Source organism: Tympanuchus pallidicinctus, unplaced genomic scaffold, assembly GCF_026119805.1.
Source record: "Tympanuchus pallidicinctus isolate F22 unplaced genomic scaffold, pur_lepc_1.0 scaffold3, whole genome shotgun sequence".
NCBI classification, from domain to species: domain Eukaryota; kingdom Metazoa; phylum Chordata; class Aves; order Galliformes; family Phasianidae; genus Tympanuchus; species Tympanuchus pallidicinctus.
In genome coordinates this window covers 59,306,509-59,323,384 of record NW_026294747.1, presented here as the reverse complement: position 1 = coordinate 59,323,384, position 16,876 = coordinate 59,306,509, and the positions used below count along the sequence as shown (strand labels likewise).

Genomic DNA, 16,876 nt, shown 5'->3' with positions numbered 1-16,876 from the left:
TTTGCGTTCTGGAAACTCTCGTTTATTTAGTAGCTTCAATTTCAATTACATTTCACTACTACAATTAGGAAACTAAGTCTTTCTTTCCTTAGCTCATTGCCACCTCTTCCCTTGTCCGGATCCATCTCCCTTCCCTCCCCTCTCCCCCCCCCCGCCCCTCATTTTTGGGCATGGACCCGTGGGTCTCGTCACGGTGATTAGATCTTAATTACGGCAAACACAACCAACACGACGACTCCCCTCGCCCCTCGCTCTGCCTGAGGGCGATGCTCACAGCCCTGTGCAGCACCTCATCAGCTTGCACATCCCGGTCCCGCCTCGGCGCTCTGTTGCTCACAGCACAGCACTGCTTCCCGCACGCCTTCACCAGCTCCCGCAGCGCTCCTCTGTCGGCCACCTTCACGTATTCATCCAGCGAGCCGCCCCCCAGGTCTTCCTTCCTTGTGAACACCACCATCATGCGCTGCTTAGCGCCCTTCCCAAACAGCTTCTGCACGCTCTCCTGCACCTCGCGGTCCTCCCGCGTGTAACGGCCCAGCTGTGTCACCAGCAGCAGCACGCAGGGCTGCCGGGCAGCGAATCTGAGGCAGCGCTGGCGCTCCTCGGCCAAACGCTGCTCGTCCAACTGAGAGCCCCCGAAAATCGCCGGGGTGTCCATGACCACCACGGACCACTCGCCCCAATCCCGCCTGCCTTCTTTGCACGTGGTGGTGACGGGTTGGGACGCCAGCCGGGACTCGAAGCGCTCCTCGCCCAGCAACGTGTTGCCGGTGGCGCTGCGCCCCGCTCCGCTCCGCCCCAGCAGCACAACGCGCAGCTCCGGCCGCCGACCTGCGGGGACAGCGGGACACGGCTCGGACGGGACGGACAACAACTCCCGGAGAGCGGCCGGGCGGCGGCACGGGCTGCCCGGGGAGCGGGGGTCGGCATCCCCACGGGGGCTCCCAACCACGGGGATGCGGCGCGGCAGACGCGGTCAGTGGGCACCGCTGGTGGGAGGTGGACGGTCAGAGGCGGTGACCCCAGAGGTGTTTCCCAACCTTAAGGACTCAACAGCTACCGTGATTCTATGGCTGCAAGCAGAGAACGCTGCGGGAACGCCTCCTGACGGGGAGTGAGGGCGCTGTGGACCCCGACCCTGGGGAGTGAGGGGTTGGGGAGCCTGTCCTGAAGGGAGCGAGGACAGCCGTGACCCCATCCCTGCACCCCAGCCCAGCGCAGCTCGGTGTGCGCTTGTGGGTCGGATCCGGCCTCTCGGACACCGCTCGGCCATCTCATCGGGGCCGCCCGCGGCTCTCAGGTCCCCCGTGGTTCCCGACTCGCGGCTGCGCTCACCTCTGCCCCTTGAACTGCCGTCCCGCGGCTCCCCTCTCTTTTCCGCCGTGCTCCCGCACGCCCCGTCCCCGCTCTCGTCCTCCTCCCTCCGCCCGGCGCTCTTGGCTCTCGCACCGTGTCCCCTTCGCTTCGACTCGCTGCCTTCGCGGCCGCCCGCCCGCCGCGGCTCTTCCTTGCTGTCCTCCTCCCGCCCCGGCTCGGCCGCCTTTGCGGGGGACTCGGAGGCCGTACGATGCCGGGAGGGAACCGCCGCTCCCGTCTCCGCGGCGCGGTGCGCCATGGGCGCGGAGCTGCGCCCGCCTCGTTCCGCTCCCCACCCGCTCCGGCACCGACGGCTCCGCTCCGCTCCCTCTCACCCGGCGGACGGCCGCGCTCTGCGGGACGGGGACGGCCTGTGGGCGGGGATGGGCGGCCGCGGAGCTCCTGGGGCGGAGCTGCGGTCCCCGGTGTCGGTGCGGGGAAGCGCGAAGCTGGGGTGGCGCGGGAGAACACCGGGACGTGTGGATATTGGGACAGTGGGACAACGGGAGTCAGCGACATGGAAACAAGTGTTGTGTGTGGGAGCGAGTGGAACTTATGGAGCTCCACCTGGGGTTGAGTGAGGAACGAGTGCAGGGCTCGTAGGGGAGGATTAAAGGGCCGGCTAATGTGGGGGACACCACTGTGCGTCACGGGGGACTTCAGTCAGCTGATATTTGCTGGAAAAGCGACGTTGCCAGGCTCACCCTGCCCAGGGTGAGGGGAAGGAAACTTTCTGCTGCAGGAGGTGGAAGAGCCAACGGGGAGGGGCAGCACTGCTGCTGGACCTTGCTCTTACAGACGCAGGAGGATTGGTTGGGGGTATGAAGGTTGGGGGCAGTCTGGGACGCAGAGGACATGAGATGGAGTTTGGAAGCATCAGGGCAGTAAGTAGGATTGCAACCCTGGACATCAGGAGAGCCAACTTTACCTCCTGAAGGACTTATCTGGAGGTAATCCCATGGGTTGGAGCATTGGAAGGTAAGGGGCACTGAGGGAGATGGCTGATATTCAAGTACCAAATCTCTGAGCTCAAGATCGGTGCATCCCTAGGAGTAAGAAATCAGGCAAAGGGAGATCCTCATTGGGTGAGCAAGGAGCTCGTAGGCAGACCGAGATGGAAAAAGAAAGTCTGTGGAACGTGGAAAAGGGGAGGGACACGGGGTCCCAGCCAATGGAAGGGCAAAGCCCCGGGCAGGCTGAGGATGCGCAGGGGGCTGCAGAGGGCTGCTTGGGGCTCTCGGGGTGGCTTTCTTGGGACTTGTAAAGTCCCATTTAAACATTCACCGGTCCTGATTTCAAAAAGTCGGAAGGGAGGACTTTCTCTTACAGCTCAGACAGGAGTTTAAGCCGGTTTCCTGAAGGGAAGCCACCCACAGCTTGGGAACTGCAGGCCATCCGCTCTGTTACGCATTGCAGACACGCCCGAGTTCTGTAAGCAGGAGCAACCCGAGGGCTCCATTCCCCACCGCAGCTCCCAGGCCTGAAGCATCACTGCACGTTTGTTGGAAAGGTGCCCCAAACCGTCTCCTGCGTGATGTGATACTTCAGGCTGCACTTCACTTTGGCATCCAGCAAATCCAACTCAGTTAAACGGCAGCATCACCTGGCTGCAGTCGTTCCAATATTCAGCTGTGCACAACGAATCATAGAATCATCATAGAATGGTTGCAAAGGAGCATGATGCTCATCCAGCTCCAACCCCCTGTTGTCACCAACCTGCAGCCCAGGCTGCCCAGAGCCACATCCAGCCTGGCCTTGAATGCCTGCAGGGATGGGGCATCCACAGCCTCCTTGGGCAGCCTGTTCCAGTGCCTCACCACCATGTGAAATGAGTGCTGTATGTCTTTTTTTCCCCCCATCAGTCCCTCTGCTGGGAAGGAATCGCTCAGAATTCATGGGAGCTTCAAGCACATCCAGTTCTCTCCCCTCATACCACTCTTGCAGTGGGTTTCACTCACATTTGATGAAGCATTTTTGGGTTTGAGTTCCCATCTCCATACCGTTCTGTCCAACTAGTTTAAGGTTCCTGATTTTGCAGTTATTCCCTCTAATTGGACACCTAAGGAGCCCAACAGTTCGTTCAAGGATGTTCTTGTCAATGCCAAGCTCCTTGCATCACCCACGCCAAGCTGGTGGCAGCCCACTGTGACTCTGGGGCATGAGGAGGAGTGCTGAGCCCTGTCTGTGAATCCGCCCCAAACAAACCTCTGGTCCTGTGGGGGCTGAGCCTGGGGCAGCTTTTCTGTGCCTTGCCCAAGCACCAGCCATGGCTCAGCCAAAGCTCTGCTGTGCTGCAGCTCAGCACAGCACTGAGGCACAGCACAGTGCCATGGGATGGCAAGGCATCGCAGGACAGCAAGGCACTGCTGCACAGCACTGCACTGCGGCACGGCACGGCACCACAGCATGGCAGGGCACCACGGCATGGCAGGGCACCGCTGCTAGGAGGCACCAAGGACCCCTGGCCATGTTGCTCTCTCCTCGTCCTGCCCTGGTCCCCCTGAGCCCCTCGAGCACCTCCAACCCTCACCGTGCAGCCATCTCCGTCCCCAGCTGTCCCCTGCCACCTCTCCATCCCATCCTCGCTCCCACTAAGGAACAGCTTAGGTGGAGGCTCGTAGCTTTATTGCAGTACAGAGGGGAAAGGGGGATGCCTCGGGGTCCTCCACCACCACGGCACGCAGCAGGACAGCTTCCCTCCGGGCATCAGCGCTTGGAGAAATCCCCACCTGCAGGACAGGGCATGAGGCGAGGCCGGGGCTGCAACAAGGGCCGGGTTGTGCCCCAATCCCTGCTCACCCTGGCAGCTGCTGCACTCGCAGCTGTGGATGATGGGCAGCACGACAGGCTCGGCAGCGCCACCCGCACAGGGCAGGCTGAGGATGCGCACGGGGCTGCCGGGGTCCAGGCGGTAACTGCAGCACTCACACAGCGTCTGCAGGTACGGCTCCTGCGTGGGCACAGCGCCGCGGCACTGACTTCGTGTGCTGTGCCCATGGAACGGGGGCGGCACCCGGTGCCCACAGACCCACCTCGGGGGTGACGGCGGTGCGGGATGGGCAGCGGCCGCTGCAGAAGCTGACCTCCACGTTGGGCAGTGAGCAGGGACCCTTGGTGATGTTGCGCAGCTCGGTGAAGCGCCGGCACATGGAGGATGGCTCCTCTGCGGGGAGGGGGGCAGAGCAGTGATGCCCCCATAGGTGGCTCCAGGGGGGTCCCCGGGAGAGGGGCTACAGTGGGGGTTCCCCTTGAGGCCCTTACCCGGCCACTCCATCCTGCAGACGGGACAGCAGCGTCCTGGCTCCCGCACCTTCACCTCACCCTGTGGATACAGCAGCATCATAGAACCATAGAACGGCTTGGGTTGGAAGGGACCCCAGGGATCCAACCCCCCCACCACAGGCAGGGCCACCAATCTCTATCTGGCTCTACACACACTTGCTCAAGGCCCCATCCAACCTGGTTCTGAACACCTCCAGGGATGGAGCACCACAGCCTCTCTTTGCAGCCTGTTCCAGCACCTCATAGTAAAGAGCTTCTCCCTGACATCTGATCTAAACATTCCTTCTTTGAGCTTAAAACCATTCCCCCTTGTCTTACCACTGCCTACCCTCATAAAAAAATGCTTCCCCTCCTGTTTATAATTCACTTTTAAACGCAATGAGGTCTCCTTGCAGCCTTCTCTTCTCCAGGCTGGATAAGCCCGGCTCCCTCAGCCCGTCCTCTTAGGGAAGGTGCTGCAGCCCTCAGGCATCAGGGAGCCAAGGGGCAGTGGGGGGCAGGAGGAGGATGGAAAGGGCAGTGGTGTGCAGCGGGGGGCAGTGGCGTTGTACCTCGAGGCAGGAGAGCGGCGTGCAGCCATCGGTGCAGTCGGCTTTGCCATCCACACAGCGGCACCTGGCACATTGCTCCTGCCACTCACTGCCAGGCTGGGGGGGGGGGGAGAGCTCAGCAGTGAGGTGGGGGCACCTCTAGGCATCCCTGGGCACCCCCAGGTGCTGTGCCCTGCTCACCTGGTGCAGCTGCCCCTGGTGCAGGCACTCACAGAGGGCAGAGGGCACACAGTGGCCACTGCTGTTGCGGTAGCGGCCGGGCTCACAGGTGCAGCCAGGGGATGGGGAAGGGGTGCAGCCTGGAGGGGCCTCATCGAGGATGTCCCTGCAGCTCTGCTCGCAGCTTGGTGACACAGCAGGGCCCTGCCAGCGCTCCCCCTCTGGGCAGGCTGCCAGCAGCATGGGATGTGTCACCAGCACCGGCCGTGCAGCAGCCCAGCATGTGGAGACCGGAGTGGCCAGGGCTGGTGGCGGACAAACCCGCCCAGGTGCTCGTGCACCCCCAGAGCCTCAGCATCCCACGGTGACGGCTTGCGCCCTTCCTTCACCACCCACCCCATCACCGCTCCCCCATGCTCTGCTTAGCAGCTTGATGAGCCACAGCCGTACCTGGGGACAACAGGGACACTCACCGCAGTCAGGGAGGTGACAGGCAGCCCGGCGCACGGGGGGCCCCACGCACTCAGCCCCCTCATAGAGGCGCTGCCGCAGCGGGTGCCGGTGTGAGAGCTGCTCACCCATCCCACACGTCACTGAGCAGGGGGACCAGGGCGACCACGGGGACCACAGGCAATCCACTGCACAGGGAGTGAGCAAGGCCCGGCTGTGGCACAGGGATCACGGCGCAGGCACGGGGATGAGAACGGGTTGCCCTCACCATTGCACTCCTCTTGCGAGCAGTTGAAGGTGCCACGGATGCAAACGCTGCAGACAGAGAGGGGCTCAGCGCCCACCCAGCACCCAGCACCACCCAGCTCAGTGTCCCCTGCTGTGGGGTGATGCTGTGGGGCTGGGGGCACACACCACGTGTTGCAGCGGTGCTGCAGGCGGCTGCCTGGTGCGTGCTCCTGCTCTTGCTCCTCCCGTGACAGGTTGAGCACTCCAGGCATGGTGGGGTCGAGCGCGCAGCGGCACTCCTCAGGGGGCACGCAGGCACCATCCTGCAGCACCTGTGGGTGATGGAGAGCCTGAGGCTGCTGCCCCATCCCCAGAAGCCCCGTGCAGCTCCACAGCCCCACCTGTCCGGGCAGGCAGGCGCATCCAGGCTGGCAGGGCTGTGGGAGGCACTGTGTCTGTGGGCACAGGTCGGCGCAGGTGTGGGGACAGGTGTTGGCACATTCCCTGAGCACCTGGCTGTGGGGACATTCTGCGGGCGAGGACGCAGCCATCAGTAAGCCCTACCCCCCCAATTCGAGGCTCCCCGCTTTGTGCAGCCCTTACCCTGCGTGCAGTTGTGCACGTTGCAGACGCGGTGCTGCCGCAGTGCTGGGATGGGGCACGGCTCCTCCTCGCCCCCCAGCAGCTCCCGGCTGCGCTCCGAGCGGCCACCTCCACAACTGCTGCTGCAGGGGCTCCAAGGGGACCAGGGGCTCAGCTGACAGACAGCTGCAGGGGACAGGGCTCAGTGCCAACCCCGAGGAGTGTCCGTGCTGATGGTGGTGGCGACGCTGGGCACTCACCAGGGCAGGGCTGGGGGCTGCACTCAGCTGTCTCCTGCATCCCGCTGGCTGTGCAGGGCACCCCGCCGGGGCTCGGCTCGCAGATGCGGTGCCGGGAGGTGCGGCCGCTGCCACAGCTGCTTGAGCAGGGGCTCCAGGTGGACCAGGGCCCATAGGATGGGCACGGCAGTGCTGGGCACACCATGGTGCCATTCTCACAGGTGCTGCGGAGCAGCTGCGTGAGAATGGAGCCCAACCAGAACACCCAACACCCCCCACTCACTGGGGCTCAGTGACGGGCACAGCATGGTCCTGCCCGTGCCGTGAGCCCCGTGGCACCCACCAGTTGTGGCACTCGATAGTGGCCTCCTGCCCTGGCCACAGCTCCCGGGTGCCGTTGCCCCCGTTCAGCCCGCAGCGGCACTGGGCTGTGGGCACGCACACCCCGTCCTGCAGCAGCTGCCCCTGTGGGCACCGGCACCCTGCAGGGCAGGGGGGTGGGATGGCACCGTGGTGCTGCAAGTGTCTGGGTGGATGGAAGCAGGGAGGAGTGCGTGGGGGGGCCATACCTGGCTTGCAGCCCCCCTGCACGCACTCCACGTGCTGCCAGAGGTCAGTGCAGGCGCGGGGGCAGCTGTTTGCACAGGCGGCGGTGAATATCCTTCCCTGCTCCTCACAATCCTCCCCTGTGCACAGCAGCCTGGTGTCAGCCCCCGTCTGGGTGGGGGTCCCGGGGTGGGGGAGGGATGGGGGATTACCTGGGCACACGGCCGTGTTGCAGCCCTCGCTCTGGGTCTGTGCCCCCCTGCACTGCCTGCTGCCTGCCAGGTGTTGGAGTTGGCGGTGCCTCAGGCGGAAACTCCCGCTGCAGGGCTGCTGGCAGGGCCCCCATGGCCCCCAGGGGCTCCAGAGGCACAGCTCTAAGGGATGTTGGTGTCACTCAGGGGGGGACGCAGGGAGCTGCTCACCTCCATGTCCTGCGGCACTGCGGTACCTTGGCAGATGTCAGGGTCTGGGCAGAGCCGCTGCTGCTGCAGCTCAGCTGAGCACACAGCTGCATCTCCAGACCAAGGGTGGCCGCTCTGTGGGTCCAGGCAGGCTCGGTAGCGGTGCTGCACTGACACGTGTGGTGTGACATTCCCCAGGTGGGATGGGGACAGGGGCAGGCAGGTGCTGCAAGGCGTCCACTCTGACCAGGGGCTCAGCGGAAGCAGTCCTGTGGGGACATGGAGATGCTGGGACGTTCCATGGTTGGGGCATGAGATGTGGCACTGCCAGAATGCCAGCCATGAGGCATGGGGACGTTGCACTGCCACGCAATAAAAGCCACGGGGCATGGGGACATGGTATTGCCAGCACGGCAGCAGCCATGGGACAGGGGGACACGGCACTGCCACACAGTGGCAGTCATGGGGCATGGGGACGTGGCAAATGGAAGCCATGGGGCAGGAGGGATGTACTCACCCTGGCAGCCTTCACTGCTGCACTGCAGGGCTCCATCCTGGCACACGCTATGAGGGAACAAACAGCTCTGAGCTCCAGGTGCTGCCCCTGGCCCCCCAAGTGGGGGACACCCCCCTGGCACACCACAGCCCCACTCACCACTCCTTGCATCCCAGCAGGATGATGTCCCCTGGGGACAGTGTCACCAGGCCGCCTGACCCATTGGTGTGCAGGCAGTCACACTGCTCATGGGGCACGCAGGCACCACGCTGCTCCAGGAGCCCCTGCCAGGACACGGAGATGTGGAGAGGCATCTAGTGCATCCACACAGCATCCCCACAGCGCCCCCAAGCATCCCACAGCATTCCCACGGCATCCCCATCAACTCCCTGTAGGGCCCCCAAAACATATCCCTGCAGTGTCCCTACTGTGTCCCCATAGCACCCCTGCAGCATGCCCCCATTGTCCATGCGGTGTCCCCTCAATGTCCCTGCAGTATTTCCCCATGTCCCCACAGTGTCCCCATGGCATCCCTGCAGCTTCTCCTGTCCTATTGGTGGCATTTGGTTCTTTCTAAGCCCTCCCTCCTCCCAGCAGATTCAGAGCCCACCAGGCTGCCTCCAGCCCCCCCCTCCCCGTGCCCCTCTTGCCTGGGGGCAGAAGCAGCCAGGCAGGCAGTGGGACTGGGCTGGGCACAGCTCTGGATGCTGCAGTGTGGAACAAAGCTGGGCACAGGGGGGGCTGCAGGTCCGGAACTCGAAGGGGGGCTCACAGCTGGATTCTGTGGGCACAAGGGCAGGATGCGGGCGGGGAGTGTATGGTGGCAGGAAGGGACATCCCAGAGAGTGCACAGGGATTGGAAGGGATGAAGGGACACCCCTGTGAGCGCATGGGGATACACAGGACCAGGGCAGGGGCACCCCAAGCATCACTAAGACAGACAGGCAGCACACAGAAAGGGCAGGATGTGGGGAGGGCTGTGCTGGGGCAGGAAGATCCCTGCCATCCCCATCCTCACCAGAGCATCCCGAGGTGTTGCAGGTGCGCAGCTCCACGTCCAGCCCCACGCAGAGGCCGGCGCCGTGCCGGTGCCGATGCCGGTGCTGCAGTGGGGAGCTGCAGGAGCAGTTGCTCCAGGAACTCCAGACACTCCAGGAACACTCAGCTATGGCAGAGCAGAGGGTGAGGAATGGGTATGGCTCCACCGCCCCACACCCGTGCTGATCCCCTACCTGGGCAGGGGCGAAGGAAGCAGGCCTGCACCTCCTGGTGAGCTCTGGCTCCATCTCCGGTGCTGGCGTTGCAGAGGGCACCAGGGGGACCCGGGGAAGGGCAAGGACAGGAGCCCTCCCGGGAGGTCAGGCCGGTGCCACAGCTCCGGGAGCAGGGACTCCATGTGCTCCATGTGCAGTGTTCAGCCCCTGGGATGGAGAGGTGGCACGTCACGGGCCACAGTGTCACCCGGTCCCCTCCATCCCCAGAGCCCCGGGGATGTTTGGGACTGCACGGCACCCACCGGCACAGGCGGTGTCCTCGCAAACGGTGCCCTCTGGCGTGCAGGTGCTGTAGGAGAGGATAAAAAGGATCAGTGAGCATGGGGCGGGTGGTGATGGTAATGGGGTGCAGGATGCTCAAGAGGTAAGTGATGCTTATGGGGCAGGAGATGCCCATAGGGCAGGTGGTGCCCAAGGAGGTGGGTGGTATCCACGGGGTGGTGATGCTCATGGGGTGGGTGATGCTCAAGGAATACGTGATGCCCATGGGATAGGTAACTAAAGGTGTGGATGATACCTGCAGGGTAGGTGGTGCCCATGGAGCAGGGCACTTGTAGGGTGGGTGGCGCCCATGGGGCTGGTGATGGTGCCCATGGGGTGGGTGATGCCAACGGGATGGGTGACACCCAAAGGGTAGGTTGTACCCACGGGGTAGGTAACGCCCATGTTGCAGGCAATGCAGGAGCAGCCCCGCACACCCCACATCCCCTCCTTGGGGCACTGACCATTGCTGGCACTCGCCCTGCAGCCACGTGTCTCCCAGCCTCCTCTCCCAGCTGCCCTGGGGGCACAGCGGAGGGCAGGGTCCCGCGGCACAGCCCCGGTTCTCCATCTGCTCCCCTTGGCACTCCTCGTCCCATGAGCCCACCGCGGGTGTCCTGTCGAGGCACAAAGCAGAGGACACGGAGCTGACGGGTCCTCACGGCCCACGGTGCCTGGCCACGCACTGGCAGCGCCACGTCCCCACCTGAAGCGCGTCTGCTGGCCGTCCCCGCAGGTGACACTGCACGGAGACCAGTGGGACCAGCGGCTCCAGTGGCAGCGCAGCGGGGCGCAGAGGCGGTCGGTGCAGCGCAGGCGGCCCTCCAGGCACGTGCAGTTGTTGCAGCCATCGCGATGCGAGCTGCCCGGCACCCAACCGCGGCCCTGCGCGTCTGTGCACTCGCAGTGTGCGAGGGGCACACAGCCCCCGTCCTGCTCCAGGGTGCCTGCGGGAGGGCAGCGTCACCACGGAAGCCTGTGTGTGTGCATGTGAGTGTGCAACGCCTGGCTCAGCCTCCGGCTGGATGCACTGCCTGACGTGGAGGATGCAGCTGTACATGCATGTGCGTTGGCAGTGCACACACAGTTCTACACGCATTTGCATTTGCAGCGCATGCCCAGCACTGGATTTGCAGTGTGCACGCAGTTCTGCACATCATGCATGTGCAGCTCTGCAGGTTTGCATTGCTAGCACTGAGCACCTGCAGTGCCCATCACTGCACAGCATTGCCCACAAGCACTTTGCAGTGCGCTCCCAGCACCGTGTGGGTTTGCAGTGCATGTGCAGCCATGCAAGCATGTTGACACTGCAGCCAGCTCTGGGCATGTCTGCAGTGCACATGTGCTTGTAGTGCATGTGTAGCTCTGCCTGCAAGCGTTCTTGCAGTGCATGACTGTGCTTGCAATGCGTTCCCAGCACTGTGGGCATTTGCAGTGCACACACATAGCACGGAGCCCTGCTGCCACTCACACCCACCAAGTGCACTCCAAAACCCCTGAGCATCTCCCAGGCCGTGATCCCTCAGGGGTGCAGTGACAACACAAGAGTGGCACTCACCATTGGGGCAGCGGCAGCCGGGCTCACAGTGCTCCTCCTCCCCACAGACGATGCCCTCCTGTAGGTCCCCACAGTGCCGGGGGCAGCGGTTGGCACAGGTCACCAGGGCCATGCCAGGGGGGCAGCTGTCACCTGGGAGGGGGCACTTGTCAGCGGCACCAGCGCTGAGGTCCCACTCCATCCCCATCCTCATCCCCATCCCCACTCCTGTCTGCATCTCTGTTCCCATTTCCATCCCTATCCCTACCTCCATTTCCATCCCCATCCCATCCCCATCCAGACCCCATCCCCTTCCCCATATCCATCCTATCTCCATCCCCATCCCCGTTCCTGTCCCCATCTCCATTCCCTTTCCTGCCCCCATCCCCACCCCCACCCCCATCCCTCCCCTTTCCCACCCCTCCACACTCCCCCCCACCGCAGGGCTGGGCGTTGCAGAGGCGCAGTTGGTGTCTCTCTCCATGGCAGCGCTGTCCCCCGTTCTTGGGGGGGGGTCGGGTGCAGGACCGGCTGCGCACCGCTCGCCCCCCCCCACACATGCGGTCGCAGCGGGTCCAGGGGCTCCATGCCGACCACGCACCGTCCACTGCAGCCGGCGGACACGAGGGCACGGGCGTCACTCCCACGGGCCACCCGGAGCTCAGCAAAACCCCTCGGGCTGCCGCCACCCCCCGGCCGCCCCCCACCTTTGCACGCCTGCAGGCTGCAGAAGCGGCGCTGCACGAAGGCGCTGAGGATCCCCGGGCACCAGCGGCCGCCCGCGCCGGGGGGGCTGTACGCCCGCAGCCGCTGCTGCCGCCCCACACCGCAGCTGCGGGAGCACTCGGCCCACGGCCCCCACGGCGCCCACGAGCAGTTCAGGCCGGCGCAGTCCTCGCCTTGGCACGGGGGGGCGTCTGCGGGGACGCGGGGGGTGGCAGCGCCTGCCGGCCGTGCCACGCAGCGCGGAGCTCGTGCGGAAGGCGCGGGGAGGGGGGGCCGGACCGACCTGAGCAGAGGGGAAGGTTGCACGGCTGCTCCTGGAAGCTGTCCCCGCTGCAGGCGGCCGCCCTGACGCACGGACGCTCGCGGGTCTTGGTGGCCGGGCGCTCGGGGTGCGTGCAAGTCTTGGAGCAGGGGCTCCAGGGGGACCAGGGGCCGAAACCGTCCTCTTCCTCCGCACCTGCCCGGGAGCGGGGTGCTGACAGCCGGGTGGGTCCCGCGAGGTCCTCCCTGTCCCAGATGCCCCCCGGCAGCACAGCCCTTACCTGGGACACCGGGGCCGGGCTCCGTCGTGGGGACGGCTGCGGGGAGCAGAGCACGCGGTGTCACCCCCGCATCCCACAGCCGCGGCACGGCGGGGCAAGGGGCCGTCACGCACCTGGGCACTCGGGGCTCTGGCAGTACTTGCTGTCGGAGCGCGGCCCGGCGCAGTCCCGGCCCCCCCGGGCGGGCTCGGGATTGGTGCAGCCCCTCCGGCGCGTCATCACCCCCAGACCCCCGCAGCTCCGCGAGCAGCTGCTCCAGGGACCCCAGGGCGAGAAGCCCCCGTCCCGCGGGCACACGGGCTCCGAGCAGTTGAGGCGGCCGTGGAGGCAGGTGCTGGGAGAATGGGGGGGGGACAACGACATGGGGTGAGAATGGGGTGGGGATTTGGAGGTCAGGATGAGTGGGGAGGGGGCCGGGCTCTCACCAGGAGGCGCAGGCAGAGTGGATGGTGCTGCCGGGTGGCACCTCCTGGTCCAGTGCCAATGGGGGTCCCTGGGTGCCCAGGAGAGGGGAGACTGCCTGGGGGTCAGCAGAGCTGTTCCGGAGCTCCCTCAGAACCTCGGCAGTCAGCACGCAGGGGCACTCCTGCACCAGTGACACATCCGTGGGGTCACCCATGGGAGCAGGGAGCACTCATAGCCCCAGGGAGCACCCACGCCAAAGCCCCCCCTGAGCACAGGAGGACCAAGCAAAGACCCCTCAGCCAGGCAGCGTGCAAGGAGGAGGCTGCACCCACAGGGTCCCTGGTGCAGGAGCTCACCTGCAGGCAGTGGCCGTGGTGCAGCAGGGTGCCGGCGGGGCAGTGGCAGCCCTCCTGGCACCCCCCGGGGAAGCAGGCGATGCGGCCGGCGAGGTGGGCACAGCTGTAGGGGCAGCCCTCACCCTGCTGGCACTCGCGGTACAGCCGTCCCGGTGGGCAGCCCGCCTCTGTGCAGGGATGGGGCTGAGTGGGGCTGGACCCAGGGAGGGCTCCTGGAGCCTCTGGACTCCCCGCTGCAGCTCTGGCTCACGTGCAGGACAGGGCTTGCGGGTGCCATGCCACCCCATCCACCCCTTCACTCATCCACCAGGCACCAACCTGTCCAATCCTGTCCACCCTGAGCACCCCGTCCCATCCCGTGCACCCCAGATCCTTCCACCCACTCCCTGCTGCTCTGTGCCACCCTGTGCACACCATGACGCCTTGTGTCCCCTCACCCACTGTGTGCAATCCTGCGCAACCCCACCCAACCTGTGCTGCCCCCCACACATCATGCCACTCCATCTGCCCCCTCCCACCTCGTGCCACCCCATAGCATCCTGCGCACACCGTGCCACCCCATGCCCCTCCATCCACCTGTTGCCACTTCAGGTAATCAGTTCCACCCCCGAGGACACTGTACTGTCCCATGCATATCCTCCCGCCTCATGTCCCACCACCCACCTCATTCCACTCCATCTGATCCGTGCCACCCCAAGGACTCCGTGCCACCCATGCCACTCCACCCAATCTGTGTCACCCCATGTCACCCTGCACACGCCGTGCCACTCCCTGCTCTTGCAGCCACCCTGTGCCCCAAATGCTGGCCCGAGGACCCCACACACGGTGCCACCTGTGTCACTGACAGGGCGCAGCACTCACCCCGACACACGTGGCTGTTGCAGGTCTTGCTCTGCAGGGCCAACCCTGGGCACCCCCCCGGGTGGGGGCAGTCCCGACGGCGGAGCTGCTCCCCCCCACCACAGGAAACGCTGCAGGGCCCCCACAGGGACCACTCGCCCCACGGCTCCTCTTCTGCAGGGCAGGGGAAGGGGCATGGGGATGACAAAGGACCCTGACCCATGTGTCATTAGGGCTGTGGCAGCAGTGGCACCGCATGGCACTGCATTGCTCTGTGCAGGACTGCACTGCACTGCGCAGCACGGCACTGCAGAGCATGGCACCGTGCCACAGGGTGCCCTGCAGGGATCCCCACCCCACCCCACGCCATCCATGTCTCCCCCACCTCGTACTACCCCACGGCACCCCATCATTCCCAGGCACCCTGTGCCAGTCCCTTCTACCTCAGCCATGCCACAAATGCACCCCATGCACCCTGTACACCCCATAAACATCACATACCCTATGCACCCCGCACACCCTGTGCATCCCATCGACCCCTGGGCCATCCCTTGACACCCCACCCACCCCACATGCCCCACGCATCCCACGTCCCTGTGTACCCAACTACTCCATGCCCACCACACCCCCTCTACCCTCCATGCCCCCCGGGTGCTCCGCAGCCCCCACCTGGGCAGCCCTCAGTGGCAGGACAGGGTCTCTGGCGCTGGCTGTGCCCGGAGCAGCCCCGACCCCCGAGTTGGGGTGTGGGGTTGTTGCACTGGCGGGAGGCGAGCTGGGTGCCAGCGTGGCAGCCGGGGGAGCAGGGGGACCACGGCCCCCAGGGGCTCCAGCCCCCATCCACGCGGCACCCAGGCTCTGCACGGCATTGCAGTGTGCCAGCCTTGCATGTGCTGGGGGACAGGGAGCAAGGTGAGGGGGGGCCCACGTGCCACCCCTGTGCACCAGGATGGTCCCACAGGTCCTCCATTGGGGGCTGGGTGTGGGGATGGGGGCTCTCACCAGTTCTGGCAGTGTCTCTGCAAGGTCTCACCAGGCTGCAGCTCCCGCATGGGGACGGCCCCGTCCTGCTCCCAGATGCTCCCATTCTCAGAGGGTCCTGTGGGGGGCACAGGCACACATCACCTGATGCACAATGACATCCTTCACCCCAGCCCTCCTCCTGTGCCCAGCTCGTGTCACAGCACAGCCCCGTTCCTGCATTCTTTGCCATGGCATTGCATGGTGCATCCCATCCTTGCAACCCTGCAGCACTCTGCATCCCAACCCTGCCATCCCATTGCATCCTGTACCCCCCATCACTTCACAACACCTCATACACTACCCTTGCAACCCTATTGCATGCTGTACCCCATCCCCACAGCCCCACAGTATCCTGCACCTCACCCTTGCAACCCCATCGCACTCTACATCCCATCCACACTACCCTACATCCACCCCTGCCATTCCATAGCGTTCTGCACCCCATCCACGCATGGTGTGTGCAATCCCGATCATCTCCTTGCACCCTGCACCCCGTTCCTGCCATCCCATGACACCACACACCCCCTGCTTGCAATGCAATTGCACCATACACCCCATCCCTGCACCCCATCTCCGCCACCCCAATGCAACCTACACTGCAACTCCACCACCCCATAGCAGTCTGTACTCCATCCCTGAAATCCCATTTCGTCCTGTACCCCAAATCTGCACCCCGTACCCCATCCCCATCACCCCATTGCACCCAGCACACCCAGACCACCGCCCAGCATGTGTCCCCAGCACGCACCCCATGCACAGCGGCAGCGCTCCGGGGACACGCAGTCGCCGTCCTGCAGCAGCTGCCCATGGGGACAGGCGCAGGCGGGCAGGCAGCGGGGGGTGGCCATGCAGGCAGTGTCCTCCCGCAGGTCCTCGCAGGAGCGGGGACACGGCTTGCCGCAGGCGAAGGCCACCAGACCGCCACCACACTCTGCAGGGAGCAGCAGTGTGTAGAGGGGACGGCAGGGGGGTGGACACGGATATAGCGGTGAGGGGACCGTGACCCCAGGACCCCGCAGCCTCACCTGGGCAGGTGCTGGTGGCCCATGGGCAGGGCCGGCTCTGGCGTGCCTCCCCGGCACAGGACAGCCCCCCGAAGCGGGCAGGGGGGCTGGAGCAGGAGCGGGTGCGCACTGCCTGCCCCCCGCAGCCCCCACAGCCTGACCAGGGCCCCCAGGCACCCCAGGCCCCGTCCTCTGTGAGGGGAGAGAGGTGGGCACTGAGCATGGGACGCCCCCAGCATGGCTCCCCCAACATGGCCCCCCACCATAGAACTTACAGGCACTGACATGGGGCAGCCCAGCGGGCACTGAGTATGGGATACCCCCAGAATGGCCGTGATGGTGGGCACTGAGCGTGGCACCAGACCCCAACACCTCTCCCAACACCTACCAGGGCAGGGTGGCACGGGGGGGCACTTCTGGTGCTGCATCTGCATCCCGGTGTCCCCGTGGCCCTCCTGTCCTCTGGGGCAGCCTGGCCCCCCCTGCTGTGGGGCAGGGCAGGAGCAGACACGGTGCCGCGTGGCAGCCTCATCCCCACAGCTCCTCAAGCATGGCGTCCATGGGGACCACTCACACCAGGCACCGGGCACTGTGGGTGGGGGGGGGGGGACAGTTGGC

General features: G+C 65.2%; 2 protein-coding genes across 2 annotated transcripts in view; both read right to left on the bottom strand.

Annotated features, from left to right (window-relative positions):
* Positions 1 to 144: 144 nt before the first annotated feature.
* LOC128086441 (GTPase IMAP family member 1-like) lies at positions 145 to 1,696 on the bottom strand. Its single transcript, XM_052695115.1, has 2 exons — positions 1,336 to 1,696; positions 145 to 831 (listed from the first exon to the last, which is right to left on the bottom strand). The coding sequence occupies exons 1-2, from the start codon at positions 1,613 to 1,615 to the stop codon at positions 209 to 211; spliced, it is 903 nt and encodes a 300-aa protein (XP_052551075.1). The 5' UTR covers positions 1,616 to 1,696; the 3' UTR covers positions 145 to 208.
* Positions 1,697 to 4,062: 2,366 nt separating this feature from the next.
* LOC128086400 (SCO-spondin) overlaps positions 4,063 to 16,876 on the bottom strand; it is a 35,332-nt gene continuing 22,518 nt past the window's right edge. Inside the window, exons 68-105 of the mRNA XM_052695006.1 lie at positions 16,647 to 16,847; positions 16,280 to 16,450; positions 16,003 to 16,185; positions 15,234 to 15,330; positions 14,901 to 15,124; positions 14,253 to 14,405; positions 13,392 to 13,558; positions 13,056 to 13,216; positions 12,744 to 12,964; positions 12,631 to 12,666; positions 12,372 to 12,545; positions 12,070 to 12,279; positions 11,802 to 11,969; positions 11,384 to 11,515; positions 10,532 to 10,772; positions 10,290 to 10,442; positions 9,807 to 9,853; positions 9,523 to 9,711; positions 9,309 to 9,455; positions 8,941 to 9,071; positions 8,450 to 8,574; positions 8,312 to 8,358; positions 7,842 to 8,063; positions 7,606 to 7,767; positions 7,417 to 7,533; positions 7,191 to 7,329; positions 6,869 to 7,071; positions 6,630 to 6,794; positions 6,428 to 6,555; positions 6,213 to 6,358; positions 6,067 to 6,113; positions 5,822 to 5,986; positions 5,370 to 5,578; positions 5,190 to 5,285; positions 4,618 to 4,678; positions 4,389 to 4,519; positions 4,156 to 4,306; positions 4,063 to 4,085 (exon numbers count right to left, since the gene is read on the bottom strand). Coding sequence (XP_052550966.1) covers positions 4,063 to 4,085; positions 4,156 to 4,306; positions 4,389 to 4,519; positions 4,618 to 4,678; positions 5,190 to 5,285; positions 5,370 to 5,578; positions 5,822 to 5,986; positions 6,067 to 6,113; positions 6,213 to 6,358; positions 6,428 to 6,555; positions 6,630 to 6,794; positions 6,869 to 7,071; positions 7,191 to 7,329; positions 7,417 to 7,533; positions 7,606 to 7,767; positions 7,842 to 8,063; positions 8,312 to 8,358; positions 8,450 to 8,574; positions 8,941 to 9,071; positions 9,309 to 9,455; positions 9,523 to 9,711; positions 9,807 to 9,853; positions 10,290 to 10,442; positions 10,532 to 10,772; positions 11,384 to 11,515; positions 11,802 to 11,969; positions 12,070 to 12,279; positions 12,372 to 12,545; positions 12,631 to 12,666; positions 12,744 to 12,964; positions 13,056 to 13,216; positions 13,392 to 13,558; positions 14,253 to 14,405; positions 14,901 to 15,124; positions 15,234 to 15,330; positions 16,003 to 16,185; positions 16,280 to 16,450; positions 16,647 to 16,847 — 5,543 coding nt within the window. The remainder of the gene's footprint in view (positions 4,086 to 4,155; positions 4,307 to 4,388; positions 4,520 to 4,617; positions 4,679 to 5,189; positions 5,286 to 5,369; positions 5,579 to 5,821; positions 5,987 to 6,066; positions 6,114 to 6,212; positions 6,359 to 6,427; positions 6,556 to 6,629; positions 6,795 to 6,868; positions 7,072 to 7,190; positions 7,330 to 7,416; positions 7,534 to 7,605; positions 7,768 to 7,841; positions 8,064 to 8,311; positions 8,359 to 8,449; positions 8,575 to 8,940; positions 9,072 to 9,308; positions 9,456 to 9,522; positions 9,712 to 9,806; positions 9,854 to 10,289; positions 10,443 to 10,531; positions 10,773 to 11,383; positions 11,516 to 11,801; positions 11,970 to 12,069; positions 12,280 to 12,371; positions 12,546 to 12,630; positions 12,667 to 12,743; positions 12,965 to 13,055; positions 13,217 to 13,391; positions 13,559 to 14,252; positions 14,406 to 14,900; positions 15,125 to 15,233; positions 15,331 to 16,002; positions 16,186 to 16,279; positions 16,451 to 16,646; positions 16,848 to 16,876) is intronic.